The sequence below is a fragment of the Salvelinus fontinalis genome, chromosome 2 (genome assembly GCF_029448725.1).
Source record: "Salvelinus fontinalis isolate EN_2023a chromosome 2, ASM2944872v1, whole genome shotgun sequence".
NCBI lineage: Eukaryota > Metazoa > Chordata > Actinopteri > Salmoniformes > Salmonidae > Salvelinus > Salvelinus fontinalis.
The window spans coordinates 93,752,989-93,777,043 of record NC_074666.1 but is presented as its reverse complement, the minus strand read 5'-3'; the positions used below and the strand labels follow the sequence as shown (position 1 = coordinate 93,777,043).

Here is a 24,055-nt window from a genome sequence, read left to right as displayed (position 1 = left end):
CAGAAGATAACCTTCTCTCCAGCCCGCACACTCTACGGCCTTATACGAGCAAAGCTGAGGGACCTTTTAACTCTATCCGCTTGAGAAGAAGGTGTGGCTAAGGACGCTTCTCTTCAGGAGTCTTCAGACACCCTGGAAAAGGCAACTGTTTCAACTGTTGAGGTCCAGTTACCCAGCACCAAACTTAGTAGAGTTCATAGTGAGAGCCAACCAATATTAGCTCTCTGTCTCTCCAATCTGGATACCAGTACTCAAGAAGTTCTTAGCAGTGTTTTTTCCATCTACAAGTCAGAGTTATCAAAAGTGGAGAGTAAATCCTTGGACGTTGTCAGTTCATCTGATGAGTCCCTAGAGGCTTGTTGGATTGTTGATGGTGTCCTATCAGAGCTTGATGACTATACTATTTCCCAGTCACCCTCACCCAATGAAGACTTGAGTGTGAGTACTCAATGTTCTCAACTGAGCTCAGAAGAGAGTGTCAGAATCACGCAGTCCTCTACTAGTCTGATTCAGAGCATTAAGAAGCTCTCTAGCAATGACTTTCAGACTCAGGCAGAAGAGGCAGTGAGTAAAGTGCTGATGAGATCCAGTCATTCCTTTATCACACAGATCAGCCATACTGGTCTTCAGAAAAGTCCGCAGGCTGGCTTATCATCTAGCTCGCCATCAGAGATTGCCTCCATGTCCTCTCAAAATACAGCCTCTGGATTAGTGGAAACCTTTGTCAAAGGAATGGCGACTATTTTCCAGAAAAATGAGTCCACTGGCACTGTGCTACTGGAAAGAAGTGGGAAAGTTTTACAGTGCTCCCACGGGGGCTCCCAACTGGATGATACTGAATTGAGTGTTCAAATATCAGAGGAGAAGCTTTGGTCAACAGCTAAGACCATCTGCGTCAGTATGAAGAACACACTTAAGGATTTCTTCACAGGGCTGAAGCCATCCGGATCCGAAAGGACAGAAAATGCTTCTTCCAAAGAGACCCTTGGGGAAATCCTGGTTGCTATCCAGAGTGAAATCTCAAACTTAGGGCGAATGAAGGATTCCAGGGAGCTCCTTCAGATCAACGATATGGTAGGAACTGTGCTGAAGGAGGTTGAGAAAAGTGAGGATGACAGTGAAGAAGTCTGCCAAGACATCCCTAGAAGCTGTTCATCTTTGTCCACTTCTTTAAAGGGTCGTAGTTCCTTGTCCAGCTCTTCAAAGGGTCCTAGGTCAGAGTGTGAGTTAGAGATCAACCTCCCTGGCACTCCCATCCCTGACGAAGTGCCCTTTGATCTGACCTGCCCCATAGTCAGGAGCTCCTGCATCGACATCAGGGACTCTAAAATGCCAGAGATTTCTACAAGTGACACAAAGACAAAGATGATGGCACACACAGATGAACCCCTGCATCGTAACAGTCCAATGACTGACAGCAGCCGACCACCGAGTGCTAAAGCCTCTTTTCGATCATCCACTCCGTCTTTCACCAGCAAGGGAACCTCTTTGGTACCAAAGGGAGATGGGATTGACATTGAAGAGAAGGAGGTGTGCATCCCCAGCAGCTCTGGCCATCTGAGGGAGCTCTTAATCACCCCGGACATCAGCAGTGCCACTGCATTCCTACTGCAGTACTTGATGGACTCCAGCAAAGATGATGTCATGTGTTTGGTCACCATACTGGTGATACGGTTGCTATCGAAGATCAGACCCTCAGCCCTAGATGGACCCTCCCAACAGGCAGCAGACATGACAGAAACATCTCAGCAACTCATCAGACAAGTCCTGTCTGAGTTCTGTGCTGCATCCAGATTCTCCAGGACACAGGCATATTCCCAGAACCTGCACATCCACAGGGTGTTCAGAGGTGTACATAAAAACCTCATGGAGGAGTTTGGCTCTTATAACACCCTGCAAGCAGCTATTTCCTCCCAGGACCCTGCATTTGACAGAGTCCTGGTAAAGTCCTTGACCCAGCAGCTGGTACAGGGATGCAAGGAGGCGTCAAGACCAGCTTCTGCTGCAACAAACCCATCAGACCAGGCTGAGACAGAGAGGGGGGCTGAGCAGAAAGCAAGAAGGAGCTTCCTTTGCTTTTCAATGACCAAACTCAGGATCAACTTCAAGGTATAGCAGGGAGTTAGCTTTTTTTTTTTTTCCAGTTAGGTGCTGATGTTATTGATGTGGCTATGATAAGACAAAAATACATGTGATAAATATGTTTTATTGAAATTGTTGCCTTGGATTCAAAAGTGTTCCATTTATTTATTTATTCTCTGTACCATTTTCTTTACGTTTCTCCTGTTAGCGTTCCAAGAGAGGAAACAAAAAGGACTGCCATTCAGTCCAGGAACAGACTGAGATTCCCTCTACTGATGGACATTGCATAGGTAAGGATGTTTTAGAGTTCTGCTATAGCTTGTGGTTTTGTTTAGGTGTGTGTTAGAAACATAGAGTATGCCTACCAAACTCATAGCACTGTTATTTTTCAACGTTATTATACTGTATTTCTCTCTCTCTCTCTCTTTCTCTCTCTCGCTCAATTTCTCTTTCTCTCTTACCCCATCCATTTCTCTTGTGTTTCTAGCTCCAGTTGGAGAGGTTTCTCCCTCCATATCTCAGCCTATCAAAAAACGATCGTTGATTGTCAGGGTCTTTTCAGCAATGATGAAGCCATTCAGGCGCTTCACCAAGAAGAACCTGTAACCTGTTACGCTGCATGAACAACTACTTTTGTAACAGCAAGACTTTTGACAAGAGGAATTTCTGCATGTTTACCCTTTCAAAGTCTATTTGATCAAATAAATGCAAATTATTTTACAAGAGTTTCAAGTGTTTTGGATGATTGGTAGCACTGAAGTAGCTTTTCTCAGAGAAATGTGCTAGTTCCCCCTTGATTACACATTTATTGTGCAGTTTTTGAGTTGGCAGGACTTGGGGTGGCAAGTAGCCTTGTGGTTAGAGCGTTGGGCCAGTAACCGAAAGGTTGCTAGATCAAATCCCTGAGCTGACAAGGTAAGAATATGTCATTCTGCCCCTGAACAAGTCAGTTAACCTGCTGTCATTGTAAATAAGAATTTGTTCTTAACTGACTTGTCTCGTAAAATATAATAACCAGAGCTTGTCTCTAATACAATAGTTGCTGCATAGACCGTCAGATAACCAGATGTTCTCTATTCATTTAGTTAGATTGATAAGAGCTTATTAGCAGCAAGGGGAAAACACATAGAGGAGAATTAGCTATCTGCAGCTAGATCAATCCTCTGAGATGTTATCTGTATGTTGAATATATAAGGTCCAGCAGTTGACAGTGTATGTCAGAGCAAAAATCAAGCCATGAGGTCGAAGGAATTGTCCGTAGAGACATGATTGTGTCAAGGCACAGATCTGGTGAAGGGTACCAAAACATTTCTGCAATATTGAAGGTCCCCAAGAACACAGTGGCCTCCATCATTCTTAAACGGAAGAAGTTTGGAACCACCAAGACTCTTCCTAGAGCTGGCCACCAGGCCAAACTGAGCATTCGGGGGAGAAGGGCTTTGGTCAATTCAAAAATGCTCTATTCTGAGAACTACTTTTAATCACAGAGTGGAAAACATAGAACCATACTTTGTGAATCACAATTATGGGTGTATTCTGGAATAAGACAAACCTATAAATAGAGTTGGAGTCTGAGTGTGTGTGCACACAGCCACCTCTTTAACCACTCTTCAAAATATTTGTCAGCCTTTGAGATGGAGAGGCAGGAGAATGAGTGACAGAACAAGAGTCTAATAAAAGCATGGCTTCTCTCCCACTCCTGCTCACAGCAGCAGTGCAGTGGAGTAGCTTCAACAGCCATAGGCCCAGGGATTTCACATCACATTCCATGATGCAATGCAGAATACGGCTTCACACAGAGCAATCACCAAACCCATAAGATAACACTTCACACAGCACAGCCAAACATCATGTATCACATGAAGAGGCATGTGTGTTCTCCGGACGTGATACCTTGTCACGGACCTGCTGTTTCGATCTTCGCTCTCTCTCCCTCGCCCCCACCTCTTTCTCTCTCTCCCTCTACCACACCTGCTGTCTCAACCTCTGAATGTTCGGCTATGAAAAGCCAACTGACATTTACTCCTGAGGTGCTGACCTGTTGCACCCTCTATAACCACATTATTTTTATGACCCTACTGGTCATCTATGAAGAACTTTGAACTACAGTACTTGAAGAACAATCTGGCCTTAATGGCCATGTAGCTTATAATCTCCACCGGCACAGCCAGAAGAGGACTAGCCACCCCTCAGAGCCTGGTTCCTCTCTAGGTTTCTTCCTAGGTTCCGGCTTTTCTAGGGAGTTTTTCATAGCCACCGTGCTGCTAAATCTGCATTGCATGCTATTTGGGGTTTTAGGCTGGGTGTCTGAATAAGCACTTTGTGACATCTGCTGATGTAAAAAGGGCTTTATAAATAAATTGTACTGATTGATGATTGATTGTATGAAATGGAGTAGCATATATCCATCATGTAAAATGAACAATGAACACTGTCTCCATGGAGTATAGCACTGCAGCCTTAGGCAATGTATATTTGCATGGTACATAACATTATCTCATATCACATGCATGGCAAGACATGATTGATGTAATTAGATGCTCTGGAGAGATCCCACCCTCCTTCCCCAACACATGTAGAATGCTTAGAAACCACCAGAAACCTGTGAAATAGATCAACAGATGTTCTTTTATCTCCTCTCAAGGTCTGTTGATTTACAGTATCTCAGAATCAGGAACTGTCATATCCCATGTGATATGTCAAAACAAGTTGATGCATGTGTTATCATGGTACATTGGGTTTATATTTGTATTTAATGTGGATCCCCTTTAGCTGCAGCAGCTACTCTTTATGGGGTCCAGTAAAATGAAGGCAGTTATACAATTGTAAAAACATTACTATACATTCACAACAGATTTCACAAAATCCATGTTCCTGTTTGAGTTCGGGGTAGGTTGTCAACAGCACGTACTGTAACACTATGATATGTATTCTCATTAAATATTTTTATTTTTATTATTTTTTAATTCATAATACAAAAATCAACTTATATTGCTACATCAAACATGTCTAGAAAACCAAACACAGGTATTAACAATACTCAAACATACAAAAAATATCAATAAAATAAAATACAAAAAATAAACAATTTAAGTGCAATTATATTCACTCTGAAAAGATCTTATTATAATGATTCATGAAGATGTTATTCTTGTTGTTATTCACTAGGGTTAATGTTTTAATAAGATAATTAAATTCAATCAGAAAGATTTGTAATTTTGTATAGAATTTTGGAATCTTTGTTTGTGTATAAAGTATTTGGCAACAAGAATTTAAAAAAATAACAATAATTTCAGTGATTTTGTTATCATTGCAATAGTAACATATTATATATTTTATGGTAAAAATATAGGCAGTGTTCATAATGGTAAATAAGTACTTTGCAAGGTTTTCACAAAATTCTGACACAAATTTACATTCAAAGAACAAGTGAGACAGATTCTCACCTTTTTCACGGAAAACGCAGATATCATCAGTAGCCAAAAATTTGGAAATCATAGCCAGCAGCATACCACCCTGCATACCACTGCTGGCTTGCTTCTGAAGCTAAGCAGGGTTGGTCCTGGTCAGTCCCTGGATGGGAGACCAGATGCTGCTGGAAGTGGTGTTGGAGGGCCAGTAGGAGGCACTCTTTCCTCTGGTCTAAAAAATATCCCAATGCCCCAGGGCAGTGATTGGGGACGCTGTCCTGTATAGGGTGCCGTCTTTCGGATGGGACGTTAAACGGGTGTCCTGACTCTCTGAGGTCATTAAAGATCCCATGGCACTTATCGTAAGAGTAGGGGTGTTAACCCCGGTGTCCTGGCTAATTCCCAATCTGGCCCTCAAACCATCATGGCCACCTAATAATCCCCAGTTTACAATTGGCTCATTCATCCCCCTCCTCTCCCCTGTAACTATTCCCCAGGTCGTTGCTGCAAATGAGAACGTGTTCTCAGTCAACTTACCTGGTAAAATAACGGAAAAATAAAAATAAAAAATTACATGGATATATCTCTTATGTAAAATTTTGAAGTGCACTTCCTTAACTTTGTTTGGTATACAGTATTTGTAAGGCCTTAACCATGCATTTTTACAGACAAAGTCAGGAATAAGCATGTTCCAGAAAAACTTTCCTCTCGGTGTAAGTTGGTTTTGTGAATGAAGAATTTGTCTTATATATTTATTACAACAAGATCTCTCAAGTAAGCCCACGCCTTCCAATCTGAGTTCTGGATAAACTTTGTGATCATTCCCAAAATTAAGATGACTTTTCACAAGTGTAGTTAGACCACTTACGGCTTTGAATACAGAAATAAACTCTCTGAAAGGTATTGGAAACTCTTTCAATGTTATAAATTGTTCATATGTGAGAATATTACCCTTGTTGTCGAAAATATCAAGAACAAAGTCAATATTTCTCTCATGCCAGCTGGGGTAGAACAATGACTTATTCCTTACAGTTATGTCAGAATTATTCCACAAAAGAGCTTTATGAGGGGAAAAATTGTGCAGGAAACATATTTTCCAGGCCATTAAAGCATGTTGGTGAAACCTAGCCAATTTAGCAGGTAATCTTTCAGGAATATAATTACATTTCAGTAAAAATTGAAGTCCTCCCAATTTATTAAACACATTATTTGGAATGAAATACCATATTGAATAAATATCGATCAAACATTTTTTCAACCAGTTTACCTTGAAAGTGTTATTTATGTCAACAAAATCCAACACTTCTAGACCGCCTTCAGCTCTTTTGTTAGAAAGGACATATTTTTTTAGTTTATGAGACTTATTTTTGCAGATGAAGTCAAGACAGGTCTTATTGATCTCTTTACAAGTAGCTGGATTTACACATAACGATAATGAGGGGTACACAAAACGAGACAGTCCCTCTGCCTTGGACAGAAATACTCTCCCAAGTATAGAAAGATCTCTTTGTAGCCAATTATTAAATATATTTTTTAGTTCTCTTAATTTTAGGAGAGAAATTCAAATGTTTTCTGACTAAGTGTTTTTTTGACAGATTATATTCCTAAATATTTAACACAGTCCTTTACAGGAATATTATCAATTTCTTTATCATCAGAGTCAAATAAACATAAGATTTCACATTTAGAAACATTCAGGATTAATCCTGATGCAATAGAAAATGCAGTTAAAGCATTAAGGGCATGTGCGACCTGGTCTTTGTCTCTTAAGAAAAGAGTAGTATCATCAGCCAGTTGGGAAATTTTGATTTCTTTGTTAAAAATGGTTAAGCTATACAAATTTGCATCATTCAGAATAAAAGATAGAAGTTCCACAACCAAAATGAATAAAAATGGCGAAATTGGGCATCCCTGTTGTACACTTCTGTTGATACTAAATATTTTGGAAGTATTAAGGTTTAGTAGCACAGAACAATTTATATCTTTGTAAAACATGCAAATTACTTTAATAAAATTTTCACCAAATCCAAAAAGTAAAAGAGAAATTGATGTTCAATTGTGTCAAAGGCTTTACAGAAGTCCAGAAATAGGACAACCGCATCTGAGTCAATTGCATCTGAATAATCTATAAGGTCCAAGACTAAACGAATGTTAGAGCTTATGTGACGGCCCTTCATAAATCCTGTTTGAGTCTCATTTATAATGGTATCTATTCCTTTCTTTAATCTTTTGGCATAAACCAGAGCAATCAATGTGTAATCAACATATAATAAAGTAATTGGTCTCCAATTGTCAATGAGAGAAGGGTCTTTATCAGGCTTCGGAATCAATGAAATAAGGCCCTGTTTCATAGCGGAGACCATTTCCCCATTTTTAATGCAATCTTGAAACATATTGAAAGTCGGGTCTTCTAGCAACTCCCAAAACTGTCTATAGAATTCAACTGACAGGCCATCGGGGCCAGGTGATTTCCCTTTTTTCATTGAATTCAGAGCCTCTCTAATTTCTCCAATTGACACAGGTGAATCGCAAACTGAGTGGAAATCATCCTCAATTACCGGGACACAATTCTGAATGTGGCAAATGTAGCTTTCACAACCATCTTCCTGAAATTGAGAGCTGTAAAGCTTTTCATAAAAGGAATTGACAAATGATTATATTGTAATGGGATCTTTGCATAAAACATTGTTAATTCTTCAGATAGATTATCTTTCTTTAGAAAACTGTCAAGCTTGCTCATCATCTCCTTTTCTCTATGGTTCTTTAATTGCATCAGCTCTTTGGCACGTTTAATGGGTACCACTCTGACTTTATATTTGAAAAATTCCCATCTACTTCCATGACCCAAGTCTTTTCTTGTAAAAATATCTTTAGCTAATGATTTGATGTTTTCAATGAGAGCAGTATCTTTAAGAAGTGTATTGTTTCATTTCCAATATCCTCGAGTATCTTTTGATTTTTTAGTAGCTTGTAAATTCAGGGAAATCAAGTGATGACATTTACATTTACATTTAAGTCATTTAGCAGACGCTCTTATCCAGAGCGACTTACAAATTGGTGCATTCACCTTGTGACATCCAGTGGAACAGCCACTTTACAATAGTGCATCTAAATCTTTTAAGGGGGGGGGGGGGTCAGAAGGATTGCTTTATCCTATCCTAGGTATTCCTTAAAGAGGTGTGGTTTCAGGTGTCTCCGGAAGGTGGTGATTGACTCCGCTGTCCTGGCGTCGTGAGGGGGTTTGTTCCACCATTGGGGTGCCAGAGCAGCGAACAGTTTTGACTGGGCTGAGCGGGAACTGTACTTCCTCAGTGGTAGGGAGGCGAGCAGGCCACAGGTGGATGAACGCAGTGCCCTTGTTTGGGTGTAGGGCCTGATCAGAGCCTGAAGGTACGGAGGTGCTGTTCCCCTCACAGCTCCGTAGGCAAGCACCATGGTCTTGTAGCGGATGCAAGCTTCAACTGGAAGCCAGTGGAGAGAGCGGAGGAGCGGGGTGACGTGAGAGAACTTGGGAAGGTTGAACACCAGACGGGCTGCGGCGTTCTGGATGAGTTGTAGGGGTTTAATGGCACAGGCAGGGAGCCCAGCCAACAGCGAGTTGCAGTAATCCAGACGGAAGATGACAAGTGCCTGGATTAGGACCTGCGCCGCTTCCTGTGTGAGGCAGGGTCGTACTCTGCGGATGTTGTAGAGCATGAACCTACAGGAACGGGCCACCGCCTTGATGTTAGTTGAGAACGACAGGGTGTTGTCCAGGATCACGCCAAGGTTCTTAGCGCTCTGGGAGGAGGACACAATGGAGTTGTCAACCGTGATGGCGAGATCATGGAACGGGCAGTCCTTCCCCGGGAGGAAGAGCAGCTCCGTCTTGCCGAGGTTCAGCTTGAGGTGGTGATCCGTCATCCACACTGATATGTCTGCCAGACATGCAGAGATGCGATTCGCCACCTGGTCATCAGAAGGGGGAAAGGAGAAGATTAATTGTGTGTCGTCTGCATAGCAAAGATAGGAGAGACCATGTGAGGTTATGACAGAGCCAAGTGACTTAGTGTATAGCGAGAATAGGAGAGGGCCTAGAACAGAGCCCTGGGGGACACCAGTGGTGAGAGCACGTGGTGAGGAGACAGATTCTCGCCACGCCACCTGGTAGGAGCGACCTGTCAGGTAGGACGCAATCCAAGCGTGGGCCGCGCCGGAGATGCCCAACTCGGAGAGGGTGGAGAGGAGGATCTGATGGTTCACAGTATCGAAGGCAGCCGATAGGTCTAGAAGGATGAGAGCAGAGGAGAGAGAGTTAGCTTTAGCAGTGCGGAGCGCCTCCGTGATACAGAGAAGAGCAGTCTCAGTTGAATGACTAGTCTTGAAACCTGACTGATTTGGATCAAGAAGGTCATTCTGAGAGAGATAGCAGGAGAGCTGGCCAAGGACGGCACGTTCAAGAGTTTTGGAGAGAAAAGAAAGAAGGGATACTGGTCTGTAGTTGTTGACATCGGAGGGATCGAGTGTAGGTTTTTTCAGAAGGGGTGCAACTCTCGCTCTCTTGAAGACGGAAGGGACGTAGCCAGCGGTCAAGGATGAGTTGATGAGCGAGGTGAGGTAAGGGAGAAGGTCTCCGGAAATGGTCTGGAGAAGAGAGGAGGGGATAGGGTCAAGCGGGCAGGTTGTTGGGCGGCCGGCCGTCACAAGACGCGAGATTTCATCTGGAGAGAGAGGGGAGAAAGAGGTCAGAGCACAGGGTAGGGCAGTGTGAGCAGAACCAGCGGTGTCGTTTGACTTAGCAAACGAGGATCGGATGTCGTCGACCTTCTTTTCAAAATGGTTGACGAAGTCATCTGCAGAGAGGGAGGAGGGGGGGAGGGGGAGGAGGATTCAGGAGGGAGGAGAAGGTGGCAAAGAGCTTCCTAGGGTTAGAGGCAGATGCTTGGAATTTAGAGTGGTAGAAAGTGGCTTTAGCAGCAGAGACAGAAGAGGAAAATGTAGAGAGGAGGGAGTGAAAGGATGCCAGGTCCGCAGGGAGGTGAGTTTTCCTCCATTTCCGCTCGGCTGCCCGGAGCCCTGTTCTGTGAGCTCGCAATGAGTCGTCGAGCCACGGAGCAGGAGGGGAGGACCGAGCCGGCCTGGAGGATAGGGGACATAGAGAGTCAAAAGATGCAGAAAGGGAGGAGAGGAGGTTTGAGGAGGCAGAATCAGGAGATAGGTTGGAGAAGGTTTGGGCAGAGGGAAGAGATGATAGGATGGAAGAGGAGAGAGTAGCGGGGGAGAGAGAGCGAAGGTTGGGACGGCGCGATACCATCCGAGTAGGGGCAGTGTGGGAAGTGTTGGATGAGAGCGAGAGGGAAAAGGATACAAGGTAGTGGTCGGAGACTTGGAGGGGAGTTGCAATGAGGTTAGTGGAAGAACAGCATCTAGTAAAGATGAGGTCAAGCGTATTGCCTGCCTTGTGAGTAGGGGGGGAAGGTGAGAGGGTGAGGTCAAAAGAGGAGAGGAGTGGAAAGAAGGAGGCAGAGAGGAATGAGTCAAAGGTAGACGTGGGGAGGTTAAAGTCACCCAGAACTGTGAGAGGTGAGCCGTCCTCAGGAAAGGAGCTTATCAAGGCATCAAGCTCATTGATGAACTCTCCGAGGTAACCTGGAGGGCGATAAATGATAAGGATGTTAAGCTTGAAAGGGCTGGTAATTGTGACAGCATGGAATTCAAAGGAGGCGATAGACAGATGGGTAAGGGGAGAAAGAGAGAATGACCACTTGGGAGAGATGAGGATCCCGGTGCCACCACCCCGCTGACCAGAAGCTCTCGGGGTGTGCGAGAACACGTGGGCAGACGAAGAGAGAGCAATAGGAGTAGCAGTGTTATCTGTGGTGATCCATGTTTCCGTCAGTGCCAAGAAGTCGAGGGACTGGAGGGAAGCATAGGCTGAGATGAACTCTGCCTTGTTGGCCGCAGATCGGCAGTTCCAGAGGCTACCGGAGACCTGGAACTCCACGTGGGTCGTGCGCGCTGGGACCACCAGGTTAGGGTGGCCGCGGCCACGCGGTGTGAAGCGTTTGTATGGTCTGTGCAGAGAGGAGAGAACAGGGATAGACAGACACATAGTTGACAGGCTACAGAAGAGGCTACGCTAATGCAAAGGAGATTGGAATGACAAGTGGACTACACGTCTCGAATGTTCAGAAAGTTAAGCTTACGTTGCAAAAATCTTATTGACTAAAATGATTAAAATGATACAGTACTGCTGAAGTAGGCTGGCTAGCAGTGGCTGCGTTGTTGACTTTGTTTGAAAGTGTAGCTGGCTAGGTAACCTCGATAGCTGGCTAGGTAACCTCGGTAACTGGCCAGATAATTAGTCTAGGCCAGATAATTAGTCTAAACTACACAATTGTCTTGATGATCAGAAAAGAGAGCCAACTGATGATCTACATCTATAACAAATTGTAACAAAAAAGGGGAAATTAGGAATAAATCTATTCTAGATTTACGTGACATAGTTTTGTTGGTCCAGGTATATAACCCTTAGCATCCGGATTGAAATAACGCCAGGCATCCTCAACACAGAGATCCTTGCATAATGTAATAATAATGTTACTATTTTGAGGGTTTTGACTCGTTCTAGGAGGAAAACGATCAGCAGATGCATCAGGTGTTACATTAAAATCTACATGTTTAAATCCTGTACTTTCCTGGTAAATTGGGGAAAAGGGGTCTTATTAGGAGCATGTGAGTTATGTCCGTATACATTACAGATGATGAAAATAGCATTGTCAAGTTTAACAGTTACTATGACCCATCTGCCGTCTTGTGAAGATGTGGATTCTAGAATGTCACCTTTAAACTTGTGAATAAGTGTCAAAACACAAGCAGAATGATTTGATCCATGACTGAAATAGGCCATATCTCCCCATTGTGCTTTCCAAAATTTCAAATCACTTTCACCCGAATGAGTTTCCTGAAGGACAAAATCTGCTTACTGCGTTTACAGTATGAAAATAAAGCTTTCCTCTTTGTAGGATTTCTCAAACCCCTAGCATTCAGACTAACGATATTGAGTGAATTTAAAACGAACTCCTGCATTGAAAAAGAAAGAACACAAATTAGATAACAAGTATTTACGTGAACAATAAAACAAACAGTGAACCTTGAGAGGAAAACTACGCTCAGCTGAGGTAGCGGTGGTTAACAGAATAACAAATCTATTTACTTCCTTTTCTTGGCAAGTGTTCATCAGTTGTAGTTCGAACGGTACATGTATAATTGGCAGTACATTAACTGTACTCAAGGTAGTACTCACAGTTCCAATTTGGTTAATGTCAACAGAGTTACCCAGTAATCATTCTTCCTTCGATAAACGCGTGTGGGCCCTTGAACCCCGCCTTCTTTCCCTCTTGTCGCGCCTTCTGTATAAGAGGCCACAGTTTCTCTCTGGCAGCCTGATCCTGCGGTATCAGGGCTTCTTTGATGCGGAGTTTCTTCTGGTCCAGAAACTTGTTCCCCTTGGCCATTTTCCATATGATGTCCCTGTAATGGCGCATAGTTAAGCGCAAGATGATATTGCGAGGGGGTCCATCAGATCTTCGTTTCCCAAGTCGATGTACCACATCAATCACGTCTCTTAGCCTGTCTTTGATGCATGGTGCCACTTTTCCCAGGATATTAATGACTACTTCTCTAATATCCTCTCCCTCTACCTCTTTTACACCTTGGATTTTCAGATTCCATCTGCGAGAGTACCTTTGAAGTTCAGCTACATTCTCACACAGCTCATTATTTTTGGATTGCATGTTCTTCAGCTCATTCTCTAGGAACGTTATCTTATCCTTGTTCTCGCTCACAATTTTGTGTAGTTGATTGACAGTTTCTGACAAATTATCGATCGTCTTTGATGTTTCTTCTGTAGCCAGCTCTATGAGGGACACTTTGGAGAGCGTGGCGTCTTGTTTAGTAGACAGGGACTGGATTGCAGAGAAAAGTTCCGACATGGAAATGTTTTCTTTTACTTTTTTCACCGGTGGATTTTTACTTGGGGTCTGAGGTAAAGAGGTTGCAAGGATTTCATCCTGGTCAGTTTTGTTCTTTCTCTTGCTTGAGTTAGCGGCTTGTGTATCCATGCTGCTTTGGTTCTCGTTGTGGCTAGCTAGCATGTCAGCCATCTTCTGCGAGACTTGGATATTTCGTCTACTTTTGTCTTTCTGTCGTGTTCTTCCCATTCAACTTGACAAAAACTAGCTCTAAACTTATCCCATGTCCATAAAAAAAAGTGATAGTTTCTTTCAATATTAATAGCCAATATTTGACTGTTAACCACCTAACCCTCAATATTGCTTTGAAGAGCGAGAAAACACTCCCTCTCACAGCGACGCCATCTTGGTCTCCATCATGTATTGTGATTAAGTCAACAATACCGCTAGGCATATCTGACGTCATGTATTTGATATCTTTATGTGAAGGTTAATCTCCATATTGACATCAGTTCACTGTGTTTGAGGACGGTTCACTAACGGGTTTTCAACGGATAGATTAGACTAGTTTAACAGTTACAGAGCAGCTACAGTAGCCTATCAGAACAGCTGCAGTAGCCTATCAGAACAGCTACAGTAGCCTATCAGAACAGCAGAGGTAGCCTATCAGAACAGCTGCAGTAGCCTATCAGAACAGCTGCAGTAGCCTATCAGAACAGCTACAGTATTAGAGGCGCAGACCCTTACGCTTCGCACACACAGACTGTGTCAATGCGTTTCGATACACCAGAAGTACATTCATTTCCAATGGAACGCTGCATTTGCCTTGCAGCATTGCGTTGCAGAGGCAGTTGCAGTGCGTTCTGTGTGGTGCATACGTTCGACCAGATTGTATGCGTGGACTTGACAGAAAGTAGCAAAATATGAATGTAGATTTTTGCACAGATATTCAGTAAAAATGTGGGATTACATAAAAACAGTTTGATTGCATAATTTCTTTACATTTTTTATTAATTTATTTGCCAAGTATATTATTTATTCGATGACATCCACAAATTAATTGTGAGAGCCTATAATATAATTTCCCTCCAAAATGCAGTTTTGGAGCGAAATGCAATAATAAATAGTCAAGATAGCAGAGTAGGCTCTTTCAACAATGAGACCAACGTTGAGGAAGGTGGTCTTGATCGCGCTGTTGGGCCGGGACCAGCCCCGCCGAAAGCGCAGGTCTGTGTGGGTCCAGAGATGGTTAACCCCTTCCCTCTCCCAGTAACGTCAGTATTATACACACCTGGCATGGTACATCAGGTGAGCGGGAGCACTAACTAAGGTTATACGACATACAGTTAGTATGATAACAAAGGGAAAGGGTAACCTAGGGTCCATACAAATAGTACAGTTTACCACCATGTTCACTGGCCTGACAAAATACAGGTGAAAAAAAAACGAATTAGGAAGAGAATGTGTTTTTACTTTCATCTTGTCTTAGATCAGCAAAGGTGTAGGGAAGAAATAAGCAGATTAAGTCTAAATTAGATATGAATAAACAACTGAAACAACTGACTATGAAAACATTATAATTTAATAAGTATTCAAGTACAGGAAAGAACATGACAGGTATGTGTGTTGTAAAAATGTTTTAAAAAATAAAACTATTGAAAGAGGTGTGTGTGCGTGTAAATAAAAAATAAAAAATGAATGTATAGCCTGTAATCTGTAAGAGAACAGCAAGAGCATGTATTTTTGGCACAACTGCAGACCGATACAGGGACTACTCATAAATCCTAGACGTAATAGGGGAACTTCAGACATGGCCATAAAGAGAGAGAGGGCAGGGCTCTGGAGATCTGCGGTATGAAGAGGTGTGTGTGTCTCTGTCTCTGAAAAAAAGGAAATAATATGTAGCCATAACACAGCTAAACAAACAAATGGCCCCTGGACGTCATGGACCAGTCGATGGAACATAACTTCACAAAAAGTTTCAACATCCTGGTTTTCAAGTGGTTTTAAAGGAAATAAATATATTGACCTTTAGTCTCGTAAGAGACCAAGAGCATCTGTGAAAACTCTGTATGAGTTTCAATTCAGAAATCTATGTAACACTAATAATGAATGCTATCCTAAGACTTTATAAACAAATGACTTTATGAATTGACTGAATTTAAACAGAACTGACGTGTGTGAAAAGAAAGGTACAATGAGGGAGGTCAAAACACCCAGACAACTCCTCTTCCTGTCCTTCCTGTCCTCTTCCTGTCCTCTTCCTGTCCTTCCTGTCCCCTTCCTGTCCTTCCTCTCCTCTTCCTGTCCTCTTCCTGTCCTCTTCCTGTCCTTCCTGTCCATCCTGTCCATCCTGTCCTCTTCCTGTCCTCTTCCTGTCCTCTTCCTGTCCTCTTCCTGTCCTTCCTGTCCTCTTCCTGTCCTCTTCCTGTCCTCTTCCTGTCCTCTTCCTGTCCTTCCTGTGAGCTGGTCGGCTAAATTGACTAAATTTCTGAAAGGGAAGAGAAAAACAACACATACAAGCTTAACATAATATGACACCATAAAAGGTGAGATTTTTGTCAACTAAATACTGCTTGTATAGTGTAGTTAGTGGCATAAATATAGGAACAGTGTGGTAAAGTTGTTAATACTTGCTGTTTACTCATGGAATTTGTATTTCAGATCAAAAGATGAATATGACAGGCAAATATTTAGACAGCAAACTGTTTTGGGATATTTTCTAACCCAGAAACAACAGCTATACATTTGCCTCATATTAATACTTTGATCTGAAATACCAATTAACCTACATGAGTATACTCTAAAAATGACCTACTTTACTTCACTGTCGCACACTTATGACACTACCTGTGATGTGGAGAAAAAAAAAAGTACCATTGATCTCGGCTTGGAAAAGCAGCTGATACATTTTAACCTTGACTGCTGCTTTTCTTTGCTGAGGCAGCCTCTTCAGGGTTGGCACCAGGCTCATGGCAAAGAGGGTCTCTTCATCCTCCTTCCTGTGAGCATCAGGTTGGGCTGCATCCCTCTCGACGGCTTGGAGGAGCCTCTGCTGAAATGAATTGAGTGGATCTGGGGGCTGGTACCTCCGATGACGCCTAGCGTGACGTTGTTCCTCTTCGTTTCTCTCTCTGTTTCTCTCCACGGCCACATCCTGTTCAACGAGGTCCTCAGTGGTCACTTCCATGAGGTTCATAATAATCTCAGGTGGTCCCAGATCTAGAGGTGCTTCCTCCATTTCATCATCTTCCATGGCTGCACCGGTGGTGGTCATACTCGTGGATGATGTTGTAGAGGGTCTCACTACATCGGTGGAGGTGATGGTCGCACTTGTAGGTGACGTTGAGGGTCTTGATGCACCGGTGGCGACAACACTTGTGGATGACGTAAGGGGTCTGGCTTTAAAATTGCCACTCGTTGCCCTAGGCACAATAAATGGATCCAGAAAAGAAAGAATGTGGCAGAAGCGCCAAGGCTGCTGGCCTGAAGCTACTGACCCAGACCTCTTCTTCTCTTTCTCTGCCCTTCTCTCTCTATGATACCTGTTCCTGAGTCCTCTCCACTTCCTCCTACAGTCTTCTTCTACATAGACATGAACATGATAAGCCAAACCATTACCTAGCATAACTATAGTTATTAGATAGCTATCATGGACATGTCACCTACTGTACACATAGACACACACACGGTTATCTGACCAAATTATCAGGGGTACAGTAGTATCTACCATTTCTATTATTTCTATTACTATTTATCTAGCATACACACTCACACTCTTTCAAACATGAACATTTGGTAAAGTTATCAGGGGTAGTAACTAGCATAATTTATTTGACTATTTCTTTCACACACACCTCATTGGCTAGGTTAGCTAGCTAGCTAACGCTAACTAGCCACATCTAGCACAAGCTCACTACTAAACTGACCTGGCAATCCTACTATCGTGGACACTTGTCTCCAATCAGCATTTTTTGTGTTTATGTCCCTGTAGCTGTCAGCAGTTGTGTCAAAAAGACACGGTTTTGAGGATACTGCGAAAATAATTCTCCCCTCCATGTGTCCAACCGCATGCGACCATTTGCAAAAGGTACCTGCATCAGTATAGTTGCCTAGCTGCGCGAAATGTTATGCAGCAGTGATGCAATGACACAGTCGGTGTGTTCGAAGCGTTAATTAACGGGCTACACATAATGGCTGACGACAGCCAGGTAAAGTTAATTTTAGCCTACGTTTAACGAGCTTTAGAGTTTTCCTAATTCCATCTTGTTCTAATAGCAAGTCTGCCTTAAGTGCAGAAACCGTGGTTGATATTAGAAAATATGTATGATTGGAAGTTTAGGCAAGTAATTAAATTGGGTAATTGTTGTGGGATGTTAGCATACCATACTGCGCGTGTAGCATTAGTGCCATGGAGGATTGTGCAGGTCGGCAGGTTGCTACAGTTTCCTAGTAGCATGTATGCTTTAGGGATCAGATCTGGATGACTTTTTATCCTGAACTGCTCATTGGCTGTCCATAATGAGCCCAGCAAGCAGGATGTGTAGCTGGGCTCTGCAATAACTAGCTCCCGGAGCAATTACAAATAACTATTCTTGTTTTAATAGCGTCATTAGAACTAGCAACATGACAGTCAGTCACTTCAGTAGAAACGCTATGTGTTGGATTCGTCCATGTCTTGCTAAATGACCTAGCTACCATAACAGCTGTGGAGAATTTATATTGCAGTTTTAAGGGATCTCTCTGAAGGTTTTAGATGATACAGTGGTGCTTCGTCCTCTTGATGAAGAATCACACATCTCGGCTTGGCTTAATTGCATTATTATTTGGGAAACGTTGACATGCCATTTGTGTTGACGGATGGATGAAAATAATGTAATTATAGTATCGTTATACATAGGCTAGCAGGAAAATCCGCATGAGATACCCATAGAACTGAGCCCTGCTCCATTTCAGCACCATGCCGCGGTCTCAGGTGCTGCCCAGACTCGAAACATTTCAGCACCATGGCCCGGTCCCCTGACGCCTAGAAACGTGTCAGCACTATGCAGCGGACAATAGTGCTGAAATAGTTAAAGCCCCCTAGAACGTCATTGATTTTAAATTATTGTAAGTGCAAATTGTTATAATTTATTGCATGTCCTAGTTTTGCAGCTTTGGAACCTCAGATTTATAGCTAATGGATTGCAGCGAGTTATGTGTTTGTGCATGGCGATGAATGAGGATGCTTGATAAACCATAAATTAAATGCAACAACGTGCACTTACAAATATTTTCGTTTGGCAGAACTTTGACAAGCTATGATCTGTTTTCTAATGACATTGACAATTCATACAGACGTTAGACTTAGGCCTAATTGTGACATCATGTGTGTATGACATCTTTGAAGAATGCCCTGGCTTCAGCCAATCGGAATCGAGTATTCAACAATGGTTTGGCATAATTCAAGGACCTTCATATTCACTTCAGTTGTCTGCCGAATGTTCACTGACGTTTTTTCAAAGGAAGTACTAGTATTACCTCTAAACAGCCTACAACAATAAGCTACACATCATGTCAGACGACAGCAAGGTATGGTTCATTTAGCCTATTTTGAGTTTAGAGGAGAAATTACTAACAATATAGTAGGTCACTACCACAGCAATAGGTGTCACTGGTTTGATCCATGGACTGAAATCTGACCACTATTGCCGTTTTGTTTGAAATAGGAGAGAATCATTTGTTTCATAAAGTCACAACCTAGGACTGATATTGACCTCTCATTTATCCACCAGAACGTGAAATGGGAGGATCATCCGGATGACCAAAATAAAGTTGTGGAGAATATGAAGGATGAAACAGAGACACATGAGACCAACAAGAACAGGACAGGAGGCAAGGTAAGAAATATGCTGTCCTTTACACATCCTCTGCCTACTTAGGCACAGATCTAGGATTAGTTTACTATCACTAAATCCTAACCTTAAAGCATTAGGAGACACTACACTGACCTTAGATCTGCTATGAGACCTATAATCTGTTGTCATGTAGGCTAAACGTAAGTCCAGTGGCCGTGCCAAGAAGACTTCCGTGGAGGAGGACAGCAGCATTGGTGCAGGTCCGAGATTACTTAATGTTGGGTGCAGGTTGTGTTCAAATTCATCAGCACTGATCTGAGAAGATAGTATCTATATAGGTGAAAGCAATATAGTGGAGGCCCGCAGAGAGATGTGCTTTTACCTGTCCAGTGCAATCAAATCACTAAAGGTGAACAAAATGACTCATATACTTGCTAAAAGCTTAATTAAATACACTTTTATTATCCCTAACATGGCTATCTAGTGACTCCACTAACTCAACACCAGTGTGCAGCTAAAATATGTTTCCTTTCTTTTCTTTTCTCTAGCCAATGGAGAGTGATTCAGCATGGCATGAAAAATAACGTAAGTCTCTCCACATAAGGTTCTGGTCAAAAGTTGTGCACTATATATATATATATAGGGAATGGTGTCATGGAATTGGTTGATTGGCAAAAACATTACTCTATTTGTTGGTCATAGCTGACATTCGAGCAGCTCTCCATGCTGTGTCTGAAGATTGTTAAGGTCGTGACCCAGACAGCCCTCCGCATTCTCCTACCAACGCTAGCTCGTATCATGGGGGTGAACCTGAGGAGTGGGGCAACCTCCCCAGAATCCCAGTGCTCTCTGACAGGGTCTGAGGATTCCTTAGGCAGTCTGGATGAGAGAGAGAAAAGGCTGCTGATCAGTGAGATGAACTACTGGACTAAGGAGAGGAGGAGGAATGGCAGTGCAGGGTGCCGCCAAAAATCCACTCGCAGAACCTCATCATCATGCTGGTCGCCTAAGAGGTATGTTCACAGCAATATTTGAACTTAATCATTTCAAGACCTGACCCATACTTATCATAAATTATTAACTTGGAATTCATACCTTGTAGTTTTAAGTTCTGGTCAGAAATGTTGCCCGTGAGGGGGTGGGTCCAGGTGAAAGTAATTTTTAACTGGGTAAGCCATAAAGTAATCTATGAATAAATAGATCAGGTAATTAGTCAAATTCTGATGTCGTATAAACATAAAAATCAGACAAAAAATGGTGTCAGTTGGCTTTAGGCTTCTAGAACTACGATGGTATGAGAAGTAAACCATCATTGCTCTAATTTGGTTTTCAGGCTCACTAATGACCCAGATAAGATACCAGTTGGTCACATTTGCATGGCATAAGTGGTGATTGTGTGTTTATCTTCAAGGTCCCAGACCTCATTGCAGAGCTTGCCTGCAACTAGAGAGGCTCCCCTCATGGAGGAGCCTCTGAAGGCTCTTTTTGGGGTAACGGAAGAGAGCCTCCTGATATCCCTGGTTGAGGGTCACTCCAACCCCACCTCCTCCAGCTCCTCCGAGTTGAGCTGTGCTATCGTGGGGGAGGTAGTACACCAGCTTAACTCTGGCCTCTCAGTGGCCATTCAGGCCAGCTCGGGGAGTTGCCCCCCTATGGACAGTCAGGACATAGCAGCAGGCAAGGAGGTCATTCGGGTAGCCTCGGTGCAGATCCTGGCCGAGCTACAGAGCAAAACGTCTGAGCCAGAGTGGGTAGGGTTTATCGAGCCCCTCATGGACCCTGTGACCGATGATGTGCTGGATGCCATTGTCGGCACAATGGACAAAATGGCACATGACTTCGACATCCTCTTGGATCTGGCCAAGAAGATGACAATCTTGGGGTCTAAATTTCTGACCAATCTTCAATGTGACCTTGATGTTGAGTGTCCATCTGGGAAAGAAGGAACCACTCACTTTCTCAAAGAGACTGGATCCTCTACCAGTGTGGTGGCCAGAAAGCTTCAGACCCTCTCTAGCCACGACTTTCAGTCTAAAGCCCTCAAGGCGGTGAGCACCATCCTTACAAGGAAAGTCAGCAGCTCTTCTGGCATGGCTCCTTCCTCTAGGCTTTCTAGTGCTGCTCCTAGCCTTACTGAAGCACCCCTGAATACCAGCTCTACAGCCCTGACATCTGTAACCTCCACTGCCACAGTGATTGTTAAGGCATTTGTGGGAGGCATGGAGACGATAGCATCATTTGAAGGCACATGTGAAGCAGTTGATTGGCCAGTTCCTGTAAATGACCACAAAACAGGGTCTTCACAGAAGATAACCTTCTCTCCAGCCCGCACACTTTACGGCCTTATACGAGCAAAGCTGAGGGACCTTTTAACTCTATCCTCTCGAGAAGAAGGTGTGGCTAAGGACGCTTCTCTTCAGGAGTCTTCAGACACCCTGGAAAAGGCAACTGTTTCAACTGTTGAGGTCCAGTTACCCAGCACCAAACTTAGTAGAGTTCATAGTGAGAGCCAACCAATATCAGCTCTCTGTCTCTCCAATCTGGATACCAGTACTCAAGAAGTTCTTAGCAGTGTTTTTTCCATCTACAAGTCAGAGTTATCAAAAGTGGAGAGTAAATCCTTGGACGTTGTCAGTTCATCTGATGAGTCCCTAGAGGCTTGTTGGATTGTTGATGGTGTCCTATCAGAGCTTGATGACTATACTATTTCCCAGTCACCCTCACCCAATGAAGACTTGAGTGGGAGTACTCAATGTTCTCAACTGAGCTCAGAAGAGAGTGTCAGAATCACACAGTCCTCTACTAGTCTGATTCAGAGCATTAAGAAGCTCTCTAGCAATGACTTTCAGACTCAGGCAGAAGAGGCAGTGAGTAAAGTGCTGATGAGATCCAGTCATTCCTTTATCACACAGATCAGCCATACTGGTCTTCAGAAAAGTCCGCAGGCTGGCTTATCATCTAGCTCGCCATCAGAGATTGCCTCCATGTCCTCTCAAAATACAGCCTCTGGATTAGTGGAAACCTTTGTCAAAGGAATGGCGACTATTTTCCAGAAAAATGAGTCCACTGGCACTGTGCTACTGGAAAGAAGTGGGAAAGTTTTACAGTGCTCCCACGGGGGCTCCCAACTGGATGATACTGAATTGAGTGTTCAAATATCAGAGGAGAAGCTTTGGTCAACAGCTAAGACCATCTGGGTCAGTATGAAGAACACACTTAAGGATTTCTTCACAGGGCTGAAGCCATCCGGATCCGAAAGGACAGAAAATGCTTCTTCCAAAGAGACCCTTGGGGAAATCCTGGTTGCTATCCAGAGTGAAATCTCAAACTTAGGGCGAATGAAGGATTCCAGGGAGCTCCTTCAGATCAACGATATGGTAGGAACTATGCTGAAAGAGGTTGAGAAAAGTGAGGATGACAGTGAAGAAGTCTGCCAAGACATCCCTAGAAGCTGTTCATCTTTGTCCACTTCTTTAAAGGGTCGTAGTTCCTTGTCCAGCTCTTCAAATGGTCCTAGGTCAGAGTGTGAGTTAGAGATCAACCTCCCTGGCACTCCCATCCCTGACGAAGTGCCTTTTGATCTGACCTTCCCCTTAGTCAGGAGCTCCTGCATCGACATCATGGACTCTAAAATGCCAGAGATTTCTACAAGTGACCTAAAGACAAAGATGATGGCACACACAGATGAACCCCTGCATCGTAACAGTCCAATGACTGACAGCAGCCGACCACCGAGTGCTAAAGCCTCTTTTCGATCATCCACTCCGTCTTTCACCAGCAAGGGAACCTCTTTGGTACCAAAGGGAGATGGGATTGACATTGAAGAGAAGGTGTGCATCCCCAGCAGCTCTGGCCATCTGAGGGAGCTCTTAATCACCCCGGACATCAGCAGTGCCACTGCATTCCTACTGCAGTACTTGATGGACTCCAGCAAAGATGATGTCATGTGTTTGGTCACCATACTGGTGATACGGTTGCTATCGAAGATCAGACCCTCAGCCCTAGATGGACCCTCCCAACAGGCAGCAGACATGACAGAAACATCTCAGCAACTCATCAGACAAGTCCTGTCTGAGTTCTGTGCTGCATCCAGATTCTCCAGGACACAGGCATATTCCCAGAACCTGCACATCCACAGGGTGTTCAGAGGTGTACATAAAAACCTCATGGAGGAGTTTGGCTCTTATAACACCCTGCAAGCAGCTATTTCCTCCCAGGACCCTGCATTTGACAGAGTCCTGGTAAAGTCCTTGACCCAGCAGCTGGTACAGGGATGCAAGGAGGTGTCAAGACCAGCTTCTGCTGCAACAAACCCATCAGACCAGGCTGAGACAGAGAGGGGGGCTGAGCAGAAAGCAAGAAGGAGCTTCCTTTGCTTTTCAATGACCAAACCCAGGATCAACTTCAAGGTATAGCAGGGAGTTAGCTTTTTTTTTTTGTTCCAGTTAGGTGCTGATGTTATTGATGTGGCTATGATAAGACAAATACATGAGATAAATATGTTTTATTCATCACTAAATTGTTGCCTTGGATTCAGAAGTGTTCCATTTATTTATTTATTCTCTGTACCATTTTCTTTACCTTTCTCCTGTTAGCGTTCCAAGAGAGGAAACAAAAAGGACTGCCATTCAGTCCAGGAACAGACTGAGATTCCCTCTACTGATGGACATTGCATAGGTAAGGATGTTTTAGAGCTCTGCTATAGCTTGTAGTTTTGTTTAGGTGTGTGTTAGAAACATAGAGTATGCCTACCAAACTCATAGCACTGTTATTT

At 43.3% G+C, this 24,055-nt stretch overlaps 3 protein-coding genes across 3 annotated transcripts; 2 read left to right on the top strand and 1 right to left on the bottom strand.

The window, feature by feature from the left end:
* The first annotated feature begins 230 nt into the window (after nucleotides 1-230).
* On the top strand, nucleotides 231-2,807 carry LOC129832061 (uncharacterized). The gene is made up of 3 exons (XM_055895807.1): nucleotides 231-2,109; nucleotides 2,291-2,372; nucleotides 2,570-2,807. The coding sequence occupies exons 1-3, from the start codon at nucleotides 580-582 to the stop codon at nucleotides 2,686-2,688; spliced, it is 1,731 nt and encodes a 576-aa protein (XP_055751782.1). The 5' UTR covers nucleotides 231-579; the 3' UTR covers nucleotides 2,689-2,807.
* Nucleotides 2,808-14,471: 11,664 nt separating this feature from the next.
* Nucleotides 14,472-18,407, bottom strand: LOC129832054 (uncharacterized). Its single transcript, XM_055895794.1, has 2 exons — nucleotides 16,322-18,407; nucleotides 14,472-15,935 (listed from the first exon to the last, which is right to left on the bottom strand). Exons 1-2 carry the CDS (start codon nucleotides 17,070-17,072, stop codon nucleotides 15,928-15,930), a joined length of 759 nt encoding a protein of 252 aa, XP_055751769.1. The 5' UTR covers nucleotides 17,073-18,407; the 3' UTR covers nucleotides 14,472-15,927.
* On the top strand, nucleotides 18,393-23,696 carry LOC129867699 (uncharacterized). The gene is made up of 5 exons (XM_055941257.1): nucleotides 18,393-18,553; nucleotides 19,219-19,323; nucleotides 19,475-19,866; nucleotides 19,984-20,294; nucleotides 20,693-23,696. The coding sequence occupies exons 3-5, from the start codon at nucleotides 19,855-19,857 to the stop codon at nucleotides 23,694-23,696; spliced, it is 3,327 nt and encodes a 1,108-aa protein (XP_055797232.1). The 5' UTR covers nucleotides 18,393-18,553; nucleotides 19,219-19,323; nucleotides 19,475-19,854.
* The last annotated feature ends 359 nt before the right edge of the window (nucleotides 23,697-24,055 follow it).